Source organism: Sorex araneus, chromosome 1 (genome assembly GCF_027595985.1).
Source record: "Sorex araneus isolate mSorAra2 chromosome 1, mSorAra2.pri, whole genome shotgun sequence".
Lineage (NCBI taxonomy): Eukaryota > Metazoa > Chordata > Mammalia > Eulipotyphla > Soricidae > Sorex > Sorex araneus.
The window spans coordinates 127588181-127603880 of record NC_073302.1 but is presented as its reverse complement, the minus strand read 5'-3'; the positions used below and the strand labels follow the sequence as shown (position 1 = coordinate 127603880).

Sequence of the window (15700 nt, the reverse complement as noted above, 5' to 3'; positions counted from 1 at the left end):
GTGCCAGGGACTGAACCGAGATCAGATGCATGCAAGGCATGTGCCCTACTGCAGTATAATCTTTCTGATCTCCCAGATTCACACTTCAATGTAGCAAATTACCTATCTATTCCTAACTTCCTTGCTGAACTAGAAGACATCTATTTGAACTCAGAAGAGTCCTCTGAGGCAGAAGCCATTCTAAGAATGAGGAAATGCAAACCAGGAGACAAAAGTTTCACAACAGGACTACTTGTTGGAGTGAACATTTGTCTTCATCTTTGCATCTGCTGTTAGTCCCTCCTGCTGTAGCAGCCAGCACAGGCTGGAATGTTGATAAGCGTAGTTTTTCAGAATCAAAGATCCAAAGAGAAGGATCTACTTTGTACCATAAGCTTTTCATGAATCACTCAAATTCCTGCCAATTCATTTTATCTGTGCCAAATTTGGCACTTTTCTTTCACAAAACCATTATTATGATTATTTTATTGATATCTGTTTTCTTGCCTTTATCTCACACACACACACAAAGAGACTGTCGTTATTTTTGTTCTTTTGTTTTCCACCACAAGTTCCTACTGGCTGGATCATATAAAAATAATTATGAGTTATTTAGGAGCTTTGTTTTTCCATTTATTCTTCTTATACACTAATCTGACTTTCAACCATTATCCCTCCTCCAAAGCTACTTACACCATTGTCATTTCTGATATCCGTATTGCTAAATGTAATGGAACTTATTTTGATTCTCATCTTCCCTGACTTCTCAGCAACAATTCCACTGTGTTCATCTTCTTCTGCACATGCATACTTCCCAGGCTTCCTGTTAGGGCATGATCTAACTCACCATCAGCCTCTCCTCATGTTTCATCTCGGGCACTTCCGTCTTTAAGTGCTGGAAATGCTCAAGGCTCAACTCTACCCATCACTTCATGCCATACTCTTGCTGAGGAATCTCAAACCTAGTGTTTCAGTGATTTTCTGTCAGCCACAGGGCCCCTCTTTCAGTTCCTGGAAAGTCTTATGCTGCTTTCTAGCCTGGCTAGCTACCTGTGGCTTATTCTGTATGCCAAAAACAGTAGCAAGTCTCACAATGGAGATGTTACTGGTGCCCACTTAAGCAAATAGATGAACAACAACAGATGACAGTGCTACCGTGCCACATTTTTGACTGGTGTTTTTCCTTGCCTCAGATATTCTTCCTTTTCTCATTTTACTATTCCTAACTTTCCTAGATACATCAGCTATTTTTTTATGTACATATATATATTTTATTGAATTACTGTGAGATACAGTTACAAAGCTTTCATGATTGAGTTTCAGTCATACAGTGACCAAACACCCATCCCTCCACCAGTGCACATTTCCCACCACCAGTATCCCAGTATCCCTCCTACCACCCCACCACCCCCACTGCCCTTATGGCAGGCACTAAATCTTGGCTATTAACCCTTTGTCAGATAAGGGGTGGGAAAGTATTTTCCTACAGTCTTTGAGGTGTCTTTTTTTTTAATTTATTTATTTTTAATTAGAGAATCACCGTGAGGGTACAGTTACAGATTTATACACTTTTGTGCTTATACTTCCCTCATACAAAGTTCGGGAACCCATCCCTTCACCAGTGCCCATTCTCCACCACCCGTAAACCCAGCGTCCCTCCCACCCTCCCCAATCCCATCTCCCCCCACCCCACCCTGCCACTGTGGCAAGGCATTCCCTTCTGTTCTCTCTCTCTAATTAGCTGTTGTGGTTTGCAATAAAGGTGTTGAGTGGCCGCTGTGCTCAGTCTCTAGCCCTCATTCAGCCCGCAACTCCCTTCCCCCACATGGCCTTCGACAACAATGTAGTTGGTGATCCCTTCTCTGAGTTGACCTTTCCCCGGAATGTGAGGCCAGCCTCGAAGCCATGGAGTCAACCTCCTGGTACTTATTTCTACAGTTCTTGGGTGTTAGTCTCCCACTCTGTTATTCTATATACCATAGATGAGTGCAATCTTTCTATGTCTGTCTCTCTCTTTCTGACTCATTTCACTCAGCATGAAACTTTTCATGCCCAACCACTTAACTACAAAATTCTTGACCTCCTTTTTTCTAACAGCTGCATAGTATTCCATTGTATAGATGTACCAAAGTTTCCTCAACCAGTCATCCGTTCTGGGGCATTCGGGTTTTTTCCAGATTCTGGCTATTATAAACAGTGCATCAGCTATTTTTTATTACATGGTTTCTCTTTAACAACATTTCTAACAACACCAGCAATTCAATTTGCATTAGTGTTTGTCCAGGGAATGTCTATCTGTCCCCCTCAAAACTTTAGGTTATTTCAAAGAATTCCGTTTCTACCACAGCATCTGGTTCAAATTTTGCTCAATTCAGTCTCCCAAGAAGCCAGCCGAGTGCTTCATGGTTGCTCGATGAATATTTGAAAAACAAATGAAGAACAATTCCAAAAATTCAATTTTCATTAGATTCTCTGAATTTAACAAAAATTTAGTGTTGAGAAATGTCAACATAAAACAAAGCCAGAAAGAAGAACCTTTCAGATAGAATATTTCATACACTTATCTGGAAAAGGCAGGATTAATGTTCTAATTACAGGAAATAAATGAGAAACTTTAACTAGTGCCTTTTCTCCTAAATTTAAATGCATCACTTTGAACTCCTGCTGTGCACTGCTCTTTTCTCCCTTTTGTTTCAGACTTTCTGACAAAATTAAAAGGCCATTGTCAACCAGGACAAAAACAGTTAGAATCTGGATGTACTTGCATGTCTCCAGAAGAAGACTGCAAGTAAGTAATACTCTGAAATGTGCTTGGAATCTCAGAAACCCAGTTCCGTGGAAACAGATTGATATAGTAGTCGGACTTCCTGAAGCACAAACACAAAATGTATTTATTTTGGACATAATGGGTACCCCTATGCACTTCTGTATTCCTTCTTCCCTCTGGGAAGTGAACTTCAATTATCTCTTAGCCCAGTTCTAAATTATCTCTCAGTCCAATTCCAAGTTTCCATGACTTTTGTTCATTGAACAATTTCATTTGGGTAACATTTATACCTTCACTCATTCCCATGGCTCACCTGCCTCTTGGGGAAGTCTGTGGAAGGTAATTGCTCCGCGGGTCATTCTAAATAAAATTAGACTTGTTACTGAGAAAACAAAGAACACATGCTGGGGTTTGACACTAATGGACAGAGTCCAGATGCAGTTCTTCACATTGGGGGTGGGGTGGGGGAGAGGAGGTACTCCCAAGAAGGTCTGGGGACCGCTCCTGCTGATATTCGGCTAACCTGGCTAGGTGGCTCAACGTTAGGGACCAAGAATGCGATGGTGTTTGGGCCTTGAAGTGCCAGGGGCCATCCAATTGTTGTCAGAGGCCTTCATGGCTACACTACTAGTAGTCAAGGGGGACATGTAGTGTCAGGGTTCTATGACAACTGCTACTGAGGTATCTTCTTGACCCCAAATTTCCCTTTTGTGACCTGTATTAGTTTCCAAAGTTGACTCTCTCTACCTCCCTCAATATATGCCATAAGTGCCCACCTTGCAGCTTCCTGCTGTTGGTGTTTCCTCACTCAGCAGATGCCTTCTGGAGATACTTATAACACTGTGATTGACCATTTAACCTAGAGAAAATTTTTGCTTTTTATCTCTGCAATACCAAATTTTCAGAATGCAAATTGTGATTAGAACCATCTAAATTTCAGTCCTTCCAAAGTGCTCTGGTCTCTTTTTAAATTTAATGAGTATTAGTGTTCAGAAAGGTGGGTTGATTAGGTTTCCTTTCAAAGCAGAGGCAGGAACTGAGTTGGACACACAGAGATGGAGAGGCAAGACCATGAAGTTCGCAATATTTAAGGCATGAGATTGCAGTAAAAAGGGAATAACCTTATGAAAATAAAAAAATTATAAGCACACTTTTCCAATGGAAATTATAATGAATGGTGGAAAAGTAAATCTCGAAAAGAAAAATTCCTTGGAGTCAAATTATAGGAAAATGTTGATTTCTAGAGTTTGAGATTCAGACTGTTATTTGAAAGGAGTTGGAAGTAATACCAAGATTAAAATTAAGGTCAGAAAGTTGAATCCTAAGGCATGCCAAATAAAATGAAAGTCTAAAGGAAAAATGAGAAATTGGGAACAAATCACGATCACATTCACAAAATCCCATTGATTGTTGAGTTGCTCAAGCGGTCTCAGTAACCTCTACATTCGTCCTATCCCTGAGATTTTAGAAGCCTCTCTCTTCTCAGCCTTCCCAACAATGATGCATTGGAGGCTCTTTCAGGGTCAGGGGAATGAGATTCAGCTGGTCACTGGCTTTGGCATAAGGATACACCATGGGAAGCTTTCGAGGCTGTCCCATGTAGACAGGAAGCTCTCAGTAGCTTGCTAGTTTCTCCCAGAGGGAAAGGTAGGTTATAAGATACCACTTCTGGGAGCTTGCTTTTAAGTCTCTGGATGTTGGCCATTGATGGGATTACAAACACCTGGGTTCCTATGGTGGCACCTTCATGCCTGAGGCTTGTCGAACGTGTGGAGAGGGGCCTTGAGCATGGCTGTGGCTAGGTTCCGGTGGTCTTTGGCCGCCGGGAGCTCTGTTCAGGGCGGGGAGGGAAGCTGGAGCCCATCCCTTCCGAGGGGCCCCAGGGAAGACAGCCAGGCATATGGGCAAGAGAGTCTCTTTTAGGATAAGGCGTAACCATATATTTTTAGTGCGAATAAGTGCTTCTAGGTTAGGAAAGTTAAACTCTGTCTATCAGTGGGGAGGAAGGTCAGCCGAGAGAGCTGGGGGCCAGTGTTACTGTGTGGGGGAAAAATATGGGGAAGAAAGTTTGTGGTAAGTTAAGTTGGTTATATGCCATGGTTTTTGGTTTTGTTTTGTTGGGTTTTTTTTGCTAGTCTTCAAAAAATTAAATGCTTTCTTTCTTTTCTTGGGCAGCCAGTATTCAGAAGACCTCTGTGTGCTTGATAAAGACTCTAACCATTACTTTACCTCAACTGTTTGTAAGTTTTTGGCTCAGAAATGTTTAAATAATCAGCAACTTTATTTTCTACACGTTGGTTCCTGCCAAGATGGTCCAGCATTAGATTGGGGCTTGGAAAGGGCAAACCTTTCATCCAATAGTGCAAAGAAAGAATCTTGTGGCTATGACACCTGCTATGACTGGGAAAACTGTTCAGGTAAGCTCTGGTCATGATGACGTACAGTAAATGCTTTCACTAAAAATTCATCTCAACACTATCTTATTTGCATTTGTAAAATTTTCTTTAAAATAACCTTTCCTTAATCAAGAATAGTTCCTCTAAATCACAAAAAGGAGCTTATAAGGCACTTTAAGTATAAAGGAAAAATATAATTCATCCAGTTAAGCATAACTAACTCACTTCACTATCTTGACGTAAATTTATTTTGATGTAAATCTTGTTAATCTTCTTTTCTATGCATATATAATTCACATCATCATTAAATCCCCAGTAAGAATAGCAATCACCCTTGGGTCTCAAACTTCTGGAACCCTTTTCCAGCTTTGAAAAGTTTTCATCCATCATAATTTTCTAAATTTTCCTCTGGTAATTGAAATTGAAATGGGCTAGCACTACCTCTAAGTAGAATATCCTGAACTTGGGCTAGGTTCTTCATGACACTAGTTGCTAGGGAAATCTTCCTCAAAATATTTTTTTTCTTTTCCGATGTCCAGGACCAGCCATGGCTATAATTGTTATATTGAGGCTGTTCTGAAACTGGGCAAAGTTTCTCATGAACCTACTGTTCTATCACTGAGAAATCCTCTCTATCCTTTGCTTTTTCTCTTCCCACCATTCATGGGGTCAACCAGATGCTTCAAAGAGTTCAGGGAGTCAAGTATGTAAAGGCATCCCTAACTTAGAGCCTTGTACCCAGAGAAAAATCCCTCTGGCAATACCCTTCATTCTCAGAGAGAAGCCTGGTTAGACAGTACTTAGAAGGTACTCTCTCAATATTCCTTGAAAATGAGATACTAGTATTATGCTGACACTCCAATATGGTGTAATTTTAATTTTTTTTATATAAAGTTAAAAAATTCCTGGAGCCACTCCCCCGTCTGGTGTTGTCTTGATAATAGTAGAACATTTTTTTCAGGATATAGTAAGACCACACTTTACATTTTATTTTTATATATTTCTTGGTTTTGCTTTATTATAAAACAATTTTCATGGCATCTTGTCACTCAACCACAAAAATTTTGATGTCAGGAGGAATTTATTTGAATATTTTGTGTCTTATTTCATCTCTGGTGGACACTTTTCCCAATATATTGATCTATCACAGGTAAATCTATTATATAAGACAAATTTCTTCGACTATACCTTAGAAATGAATGAAATTTCTAGATAAGTCTGATTTTAAGTATAGCTTTTATTGACATAAAGTATGTAAGTTTGTTTTCCAGAAACATTTATATTATATTTAAATATATAATGTATAATAAAGACTGCTTTCCAAATTCTCACCAAAATTTAGAGCTATCATTCTTACATATCTCTGACAGTCTGACTCTTAGTGGCATTAAAATGTCACCTTTGAAGGGAATTTGTCAATTGTTTAACATAAAAGAGCTTCATAGCAGCGCACTTGTTATTAGACGAAATGGTGAGTGAAGTCACCTGCCCCTTCCAAGAGGCTCCTCTTTGCACCTGTGTATTTGTTTTTAGGAAACACAGCTGCCCCCTCTGCTTGGGACACTGGGATTATCTTCACCTAAAGTGCTTGAGTGCTTGTTTCCTCAGGTCAAATGACAAGCACTCAAATCCTGGAAACAGGAGTTTGAAACCTGGGAAAAAGTTGTCCTTGGACATTTCTGAGAAGAGAACTAAGTTACTACCCAACTACACACACACACACACACACACACACACACACACACACACACACACACACACACTGTGTTCCAATGCCACAATCCCAGAGAAGAATGAGACAGACTCAGAAAGCGAGGCCCATGTTTATGGACTCCATCCAGAGCGTGTGAGACACCTACAGCTCCCAGGTTACGCTTTCCCTGTCTATATCCCTGGTGCGAGGCGGTGAAGGTGTGTTAGCTACAAAATATGTAGCCCCGCGTGGGATCACAATTGAGTTGTCCATGTTTGCCTGAGGCTGCTGGGGGAAATGCTGACCAAAGAACTGAACAAGAAGTAATGGTTGTAGATTTCCCCCCTCAACTTGGAAAACTAGTAACCTGTTGGGAGATTTGAATACGATTATTTCTAACACCAAAACTCTGTCCCCACTACTTTAGCTCCTACTCTGTCTCAGCATAGAGTTACAGTCATTCAAAGAAGCAAGTCGGTGCAGAAAGATCAGTATAAGAGTAACAGATGGTCTAGAATTCTGTGCAATCAACATAGGACTGCAATCTACACTGATGCTAAGCAGAGATGCTGGATTACTATCTGTAGCATAAATGTAATGCTAATATAAAGTTAAGAAAACAAAACAGTTTAGTTCAAGGCATAGAAATTAACATTCAGTCTCAACAAAATGAAGATAGAGAATATATTATAAATGATTTTACATGTAACAAAACAAAAGGAGGGGGAGGATTTAAATGCAACAAAACTGTAAATTACCTAAAGAAAAATTTAAAGAAACAGCCCTAACAATGCTTCCTGAAATAAAGAGAAAAATCAATAGACAATATAAGAACTATAACAAGGATAAAGAAAATGTAAGTTCAGACATAAACGATAAAGCTAAAGAAAACAATAACTTGAGCCAGAGTAATAATAGTACAGAGGGTGGGGTGCTTCCTTGCACACAACTGACTGGGTTCAATCCCAGCACCACATATAGTTCCTGGAGTAACCACCTGGTGTTATCCCTGAGTACAGAGCCAGGAGCAAGCCTTGACCATCATTGGGTGTGGCCAGAAAAATTTTTTAGAAACCCACAATAGCTCAACTGAAAATACAGTAAAATCACTAAAGAGTGGAGAGGAAATAGATGATCCATCAGTCAGTGGAATACCACAAAAGGGATCACATCCAGAGGAACAATGGCAACATCACAGGAATCCAAAAGAACAGGGCAGGGGATATTTCTAAAGACAAGTTTTGAAGTCACTCTGTGACCAAAACTCTTAACAAAGTGGAAATAGAAGAAAAATAGTTCAACATAATAAAGTTTTTATATTACAAACCTACAACTAATGTCATACACAATTGATGGAAAAATAAAAGTAATTCCTTTCAGATCAGAGTGCAAGATTGTTCACTCTCAGTACTTAGAGTTAATTTAGTCTTATAAATGTTAAAAAATAGAGTAACATGCAACAAGGAATAAAAGAAATTTAGATTGGAAAAAAGAAAAATGAAGCTACCATTATTTGCAAATGCTATAATGCATATAAAGCTTACTGACTGCAAAAAGCTATTAGAAACAATGAGTGTACTAAAGGGGAGGGTTACAAAATCAATATGTAAATATCTATTGCTGGAGTGGGAGAGAGAGAGAGAGTAACCACCCACTAACAAGCAGGAAGAAAATAAACATTACTGTAGTAGTCTATGCTTCCATTACTAGATACCAGGTTTTCATTGATTTTCATAATTTCCTTTTCTTCTATCTGTACAATAATCAATATTCTCTTAGCCAAAACTATAATTATTCTAATGATCCAAATATTTATTTGACAATAATCTGAATTTTCAATGTTACTGTCCATTTTGCTTGCAGTAGTTTTATATTAACTCACAATAATAGCATAGAAGAATTAAGAGGTGACTACAGAAAGTCTCCTGCATTTCAGAGAGTGCCTTTTTTGTAAACCAGCAGCTTAATTTGATATTCAAGATTTAAAAAATAATTGAGTATGAAACAATAGAAGGATAAAATAGATCCTGCAAACATCAGTTCAGTATCCAAAGTGTGAAGTCACTGTAGGAGTGGTGATATATCTGAAGATCAAGCAACCTTTGTACTCTCAAATCATACTGGTTAGATGAGTAACTTTACACAATAACTGTGAATATCCTTAATGCAAGACTGCATGCAATAAAAGCTCTAAGAAAGACAAATATTGTCTTGCTTGGAAGGATTTCATAAAGCTGAAAGCATGATAACCAAGAGTTAGAAGATTAAATGGAGGTAGTAGGAAGAGTCTTTCAGTGTAGGTAGTCCGAAAACAATCTTGCTAAGTGCATTTAAAACATAATCGCTGCAAAGAATCTTTACTATCTGTCCTTTCCACCAGCCTGGAGAATAGCATTGCCTACAGAGATAAAAGTCTCGTGCTCTTCCACAAACCATTTTTAAAAAATGAGCAAGACAACTAAAATCTGTAGCTAGTTGATAGCTAACATATAAGGGAAATGAGTCTGCCACTCTGGAGGTGGGAAGGAAAAAACTAAAGCTCTGTGGTGAATCACACAATCTCTTTCTCTCGTTTCAGCCTCCTCTTCCAAATGTATCTGCCTATTGCCCTCCCAGTGTCTGAAAGGTGGAGACCAACTCTACTGCGTCAAAATGGGGTCATCAATGACTAAGAAAACATTAAACATCTGTGAAGTAGGAGCTGTGAGATGTGCCAAGCGGAAAATAGAAATACTGCATCTTGGGAGGTGTTTGACCTAACACAATTACTGATAAACCTATTTACATTTAAACATAATTCCTACAAAAAACAATCTAGCATACTAATGGTAGATTAGCATGCCTAGAAGCTACTGACAAAACTTGCTATTTTTATATAATTACTCTGCCCAGTCTATGCTGTCTTAGCCTTCCTTGTTTACATCAGGCTATGAAACTTTCGCATGCCCCAAGGTACAAAATTCAGATCAATGTAAATTCTTCTGTCAATTTTGCACAGCAATAATAAGACTTCCAACGAGTTTGTTGAGTCTGTGGTAATCAGTATCTCACAAATATGAAAAGAACAAAACCATAACTTTTTTCAAAAAATGAGCATGGGAACCTACATCATGTGAAACACATTCTTGAAACTCAGCCTTCATGTGTTCATTTCATACATGGTACGGGTGTCAGCAATGTGCTCACGGCCAGACATGTTGTTAAGGGCTCAGCAGTAAATAAAACAGGTATGAACCCTTCCCTTCCTGGGACTACACACAAGTATAAAAAGAAATTGCACAAAATAAGTATATGCAATATAATTCATACTTGATTTTGTTTGCCACAACAGATACAAAAAGAAAATAATAGATGGGAGGGTGAGTTCTATTAATAAGCCTCAACTTATTTTAGGATTTCACAGAAAATAATTCACTTCCTTAGAAAGGAGAGAAGGAAAGAATTCTCTTTTCTTCAGGTAAAGTATATTCTTCCTACTCTTTCAAGTTAACTTTTCATGGAGCACTAGAGAACAGGTAGGGTGTTTGCCATACATGAGTCCACATTGAACCCAGCTCTTTCCTGGGTTCATACACTGAGATCACTCAAGGCCTGCCAGGAGTGATTCTTTGAGTGTGAAAACAGGAGTAAGGAGCAAGCCCTGAGCATGAACAAGTTGGCCCAAAACTATGAAAAATTGCCATAGAATTTTGAAAAACTGGGTTTAAAGTAAGTTGTATTTTTTTATATAAGAAGAAAGCAGCCCTTTTTTGAGACTCTAGAGTATCATTTTAAATTGGAGGAGAGAGGCATCCAAAGAACAATAGTACTTAAATATTAATGTCCATTAGAATTACCTTGTGAGCTTGTTAATACAAATAACCTAGCATCCACTCCCAATTATTGATTCAATCAATCTGGGGTGGAACCTTAGAATTTTTATTTCCAGCAACTTTCCAAATTGTACTGCTGACAGGCATCAAGTGGGGGAAGGTTGGAGTTGGAGCCACTGTGGTTAGAAAGAGAATCACAAATAGCTGTGGCTGTATGGAAATGATCCCCAAACCTTGGCCAGTCAATCTCTAAGAAGTGAGTGGAAGAGCTTCCCTTCCACTAGTGCATTGGGATGCCAACCGATGAAAGGAGACCTGAATCCATAGAGAACTGTCAGCACCCTCAACAGACCTTCCACTTTAAATAAAACATCTAAAATATTTGGCAAAACCAAAAATATATGTAATATCAAAAGAAAAGAAGGATGAAGGGGAAACTCTTGATTCTAAGATTTTTTCTGATAAAAAAAGCCATCAATTGGGTTTTTCCCCTAAAGCCAGTAACTGTCTTTTCCCCAGTCATGTCACTCCACTCCCTTTTCACTAAAGCACTAGGACCGGCTGATCTTAGAGGCATTGTGCCCTCAGCACTCCCAAGATGCATTCAGAGGGCAAAGAGATCTTACATGCTGCAATATCTGTTTGGAGACTGGTTAAGGCTTCACAATTAATTACTAACCTTGCCAAGATTAACACATTCTAAACTAAATATTGTCAGAATATTACTCTTGATAATCATCTGCAGAATGTCCTAAAAAGTCATTGAAAAGAAAATTCTCTTCCCAGCTATAAGATCCACTGAGTTATAAATGGTGGGGGGAAGACAGGGTAGTCCCAAAAATTTGTATTAATAAGTTGCCAAGTTGCACACTAAGACACCTGATATCAAAAAGCCCCTTTCCCAATTCAAAATGATCCTTGAGCCTCTCCCAGAAATGAATGTCTACTTTCTAGCAATTGAGTCAAGAAAATTCTCTCTCTAGACTACATTTACTCTACCCTATTTCCTCTTATGCTGGCTTCATACCTTTCAAAGCCATAGATCAAGAGCAGGGGAGGCAGGGGAAGGTCATGGAAATTAGACCTCACATTAATTCATTGCTCCTAGTGTGATTTCTATTCTCTTCCAAGATATTTTTCCTTCCTTGATGAAGAAGAAGATGGAAAGTAATCATAGAAGCCAGACTAGAGCCTTTGGTCATCATTATTTGGGTGTGGGGCACCAGGGATGTATAGAGCAGACCTCACTGGCTGTATACTGGGACATCTTAGAACTTCACTAATAAGCAAAGTGCAGGTAGAGTTACTGGGCAATGTGCATCCATCCCAAGGAGTATCTGGCCACCTCCTAAAGAGAGAGGGATGAAGGCCAAATACCTTCAGGAGTAATCTGCACCATTTTAGAAGTGACCAAAAGTGACCCCAAAAAGCAGTATGGCATGACTGGGGCAAAGATTAGTGCAGAATTTTATTCAAACCCCAATACACAATAAAAGGCCTAGGAACTTGGATGGTTCTCATGACTTCACAGAAAAGAGCACAGATTGAAGAAAAGCTCTGAGGCTGTCCTGAGTCTCAAACATGAAAGCCACTCAATACCTCTATTGCAAACTACAACACCCAAAAAGGAAATGCCCTACTGCAGAGGCAGGGTGGAGTGGTGGGGGATGGGGTAGGGGTGGTGAGAGGGATACTGGGATCATTGGTGGAGGAGAATGGGCACTGGTGGAGGGACGGGTAAACGATCACTGTGTGAGTGAAATGCAAACACAAAAGTTCATAAGTTTGGAACTGTACATCACAGTGATTCACTAATAAAATATTTTTTAAAAAAGTTAAAATGAATCTATTAAACACACACACACCAAAAATGGAGGAGGGGGCAGTTGTTTCTTTCACAGGAAGTTCTGAGGAAACACCACACCAAGGAAGCAGTGACAACTAATAACAGAACCAGATTTAGGTGACACAGTCACTTGGTTTTATAGGGAACAATCCTATTATCTCTCTCTTAGTCTATGTTCCTTATTTCAAACATAAAGGTACCAGATCTAGCAGATGGAGAGGAGGGTGAGGTCCTAGCAGGAGGCACACCCATCTCCCATCACTCTAATGACGATGAAGGTTTTGAAATATACAAGAACAACCTTCTTTAGTGCCTGCCCAACCCCAAGTTCTCTGATTAACAAGCTTGAACTAACAATGGAGGTCAGAAAGTAGTTAAGATCGGAATTGTATATTATAATATACATTCTAATAATATAATATTTTATATCATAATAGAAACTATAGCACTGTCACTGTCATCCCGTTGTTCATCGATTTGCTTGAGCGGCCACCAGTAACGTCTCTATTGTGAGATGACTTGTTACTGTTTTTGGCATATTAAATATGCCATGGGTAGCTTGCCAAGCTCTGCCGTGTGGGTGGGATACTCTCGGTAGCTTGCCAGGCTCTTCAAGAGGGAGGGAGGAATCAAATCCGGGTTGGCTGCATGCAAGGCAAATGCCCTACCCGCTGGCTATTGCTCCAGTTCTATAATAGAAATTAATATCTTTAAATTGGTGATTTTTTAAAACCATCGGACTAATAGTTTAAAATAGGAACTGACCAGATATAGCTGTGATCCTATCTCAGTTGTCTTATGTTTCAAGATTTCTTACATAAGCAAAAGAAAAAATGGAATTTGGCAGATCATAATATAAGCTCTATTAGCTTGAACCACAACATTAAAAAGCTTGGAACAGTGGCCCCATATTGTGGCACAGTTCTGGATGCTAGAAATCTGAAATCAAGGTCATTTGGCTATGTTGCCTCCTTGCTTCTTCTAGCTTTCTAGTGCTTAACAGAAATTGTTGGCATTCTTTGCCCTATAGATACATCACAAAGCTATCTTCATTGCCTTCCCTTCATGTATGTCTATTTGCCCAAAGTTTGCTAAAAGTACCACTTATTTGGATTAGGCCTAATCTAATGTCTTAACTGAATTTTTTCCACAAAACCCTATTTTTTTTTATTTTTTTATTGAGTCACCATGTGGAAAGTTACAGTTTTCAGGTTTAAGTCTCAGTTATACAATGCTCAAACACCCATCCCTTCACCAGTGCACATATTCCACCACCAAGAATCACAGTATAGCTCCACCTCACACCCCCACACCCCTAGCCCCCCACACACCCCTAGCCCCCCCACCTGTGTAACTAATAAATTTCACTTTACTTTCACTTTGATTGCATTCAATATTTCAACAAAACTCACTATTATTGTTTGGAGAGTCTCTCCCCTAAAGTCGGACCTGCTGAAAAGGAAGCATTAGATAATTTGTTTTCCATTGCTGAGAATGAAGAGGTATGAGGTTGAGTGACCGCACTTAGCAGCCTCACGATTTTGTTTTCTGTATTTTAGTATTTTAGTAACTAAGTCCAGAGAAATATCTGCCAGAAGTTGCATCATTGCCAACTTGTACTTTTTAGTTACATTATATTCCACATATGAGTGCAATCTTTCTATGTCTGTCTCTTTCTTTCTGACTCATTTCACTCAACATGATACTTTCCATGTTGATCCATTTATATGCAAATTTCATGACTTCATGTTTTCTGACAGCTACATAGTACTCCATTGTGTAGATGTACCAGAGTTTCTTTAACCAGTCTTCTGTTTTGGGGCACTCTGTTTTTTTCCAGATTCTGGCTATTGTAAACAATGCTGCAATGAACATAGAAATGCAGATGCCATCTCTACTATACCTTTTTGCCTCTCCGGGATATATTCACAGGAGTGGTATTGCTGGGTCAAATGGAAGCTCAATTTCTAATTTTTTGAGAATCGTCCATATTGTTTTCCAAAAGGGCTGAACCAGTCGGCATTCCCACCAGCAGTGAAGAAGAGTCCCTTTCTCCCCACATCCACACCAACACCGGTTGTTTTTGTTTTTTGGGATGTGGGCCAGTCTCTGTGGTGTGAGATGATATCTCATGGTTGTTTTGATCTGCATCTCCCTGATGATTAGTGATGCTGAACATTTTCTCATGTGCCTCTGAACCATTCAGATTTCTTCTTTGGGAAAGTTTCTGTTCATTTCATCACCCCATTTTTTGATCGGGTTGGCAGTTTTCTTCTTGTGGAGTTCAACCAGTGCATTGTATATCCTTGTTATCAACCCTTTATTGTATGGGTACTGCATAATTATCCTTTCCCATTCTGTAGATTGTCTTTGTACTTTGGTCACTGTTTCTCTTGAGGTGCAGAAGCTTCTTAGTTTGAGATAGTTCCATTTATTTATCTCTGTTTTCACTTGCTTGGCCATTGGCATGTCAGCTTTGAAGATACCAGTGTCTTCATGCTGTGGAGGGACAAAACCCTATTTTTAAATAGAATCACACAAGTAGGAGGAGTTAGGTTTTCAATGTACTTTCTTTAGATACAATTCAATGCATAGCATTATGTATTAAAGGGTAAAATGCTTGTTGATATACAATCAAAAGCTTATGTATTTTGATCTATAGTCAAAAGCTTATGCAATCTACTCACAATGTTTGATTAAAATCTATCACTCTTGCTTTAAGGTATTTTATTCATTGGGCTGTAGCAATCTTCTCTTTGAATGGCGATTAGTTGAATTTTTTTAACCACTTTAGTTACCTTTGTTTCAAAAAAAAAGTTGAATGCATGAATCCATTAAAGTTTGCTCCAGATTAATTTGCATACCACTTACCAGTTCAATTTTTCTCACTCTGATATTAATATTAATATAACAATTTAGTATAATAAGTGTTAAGAGTTACTGATAAAATTGACATCATGAGGCTGAGAGAAAAATTGAACAATAAAAACTTGAAATTTGGATCTAGACTCTCCAACTTTGTCGTGAAAGTTAAAATAAATCCTAGATCAAAGGCAAAAGTTTTATCTTTTTAAGATATCTGTGATAAATAGTGAGAATTCATGCTAAAAGCTAATCATCTCCTTTTTAATTACTTTTAACTTTAGTTGCTGTTTCAAGATATTTTCAGAAGTGAGACTCCAGTTTAAAGAACTTGACAAATAAGCA

At 38.7% G+C, this 15700-nt stretch overlaps 1 protein-coding gene across 1 annotated transcript in view; it reads left to right on the top strand.

The window, feature by feature from the left end:
- C6 (complement C6) overlaps positions 1-9702 on the top strand; it is an 80406-nt gene extending 70704 nt beyond the window's left edge. The window contains exons 16-18 of the mRNA XM_004605536.2: positions 2677-2767; positions 4922-5163; positions 9414-9702. Coding sequence (XP_004605593.2) covers positions 2677-2767; positions 4922-5163; positions 9414-9595 — 515 coding nt within the window. The 3' untranslated portion in view covers positions 9596-9702. The remainder of the gene's footprint in view (positions 1-2676; positions 2768-4921; positions 5164-9413) is intronic.
- The last annotated feature ends 5998 nt before the right edge of the window (positions 9703-15700 follow it).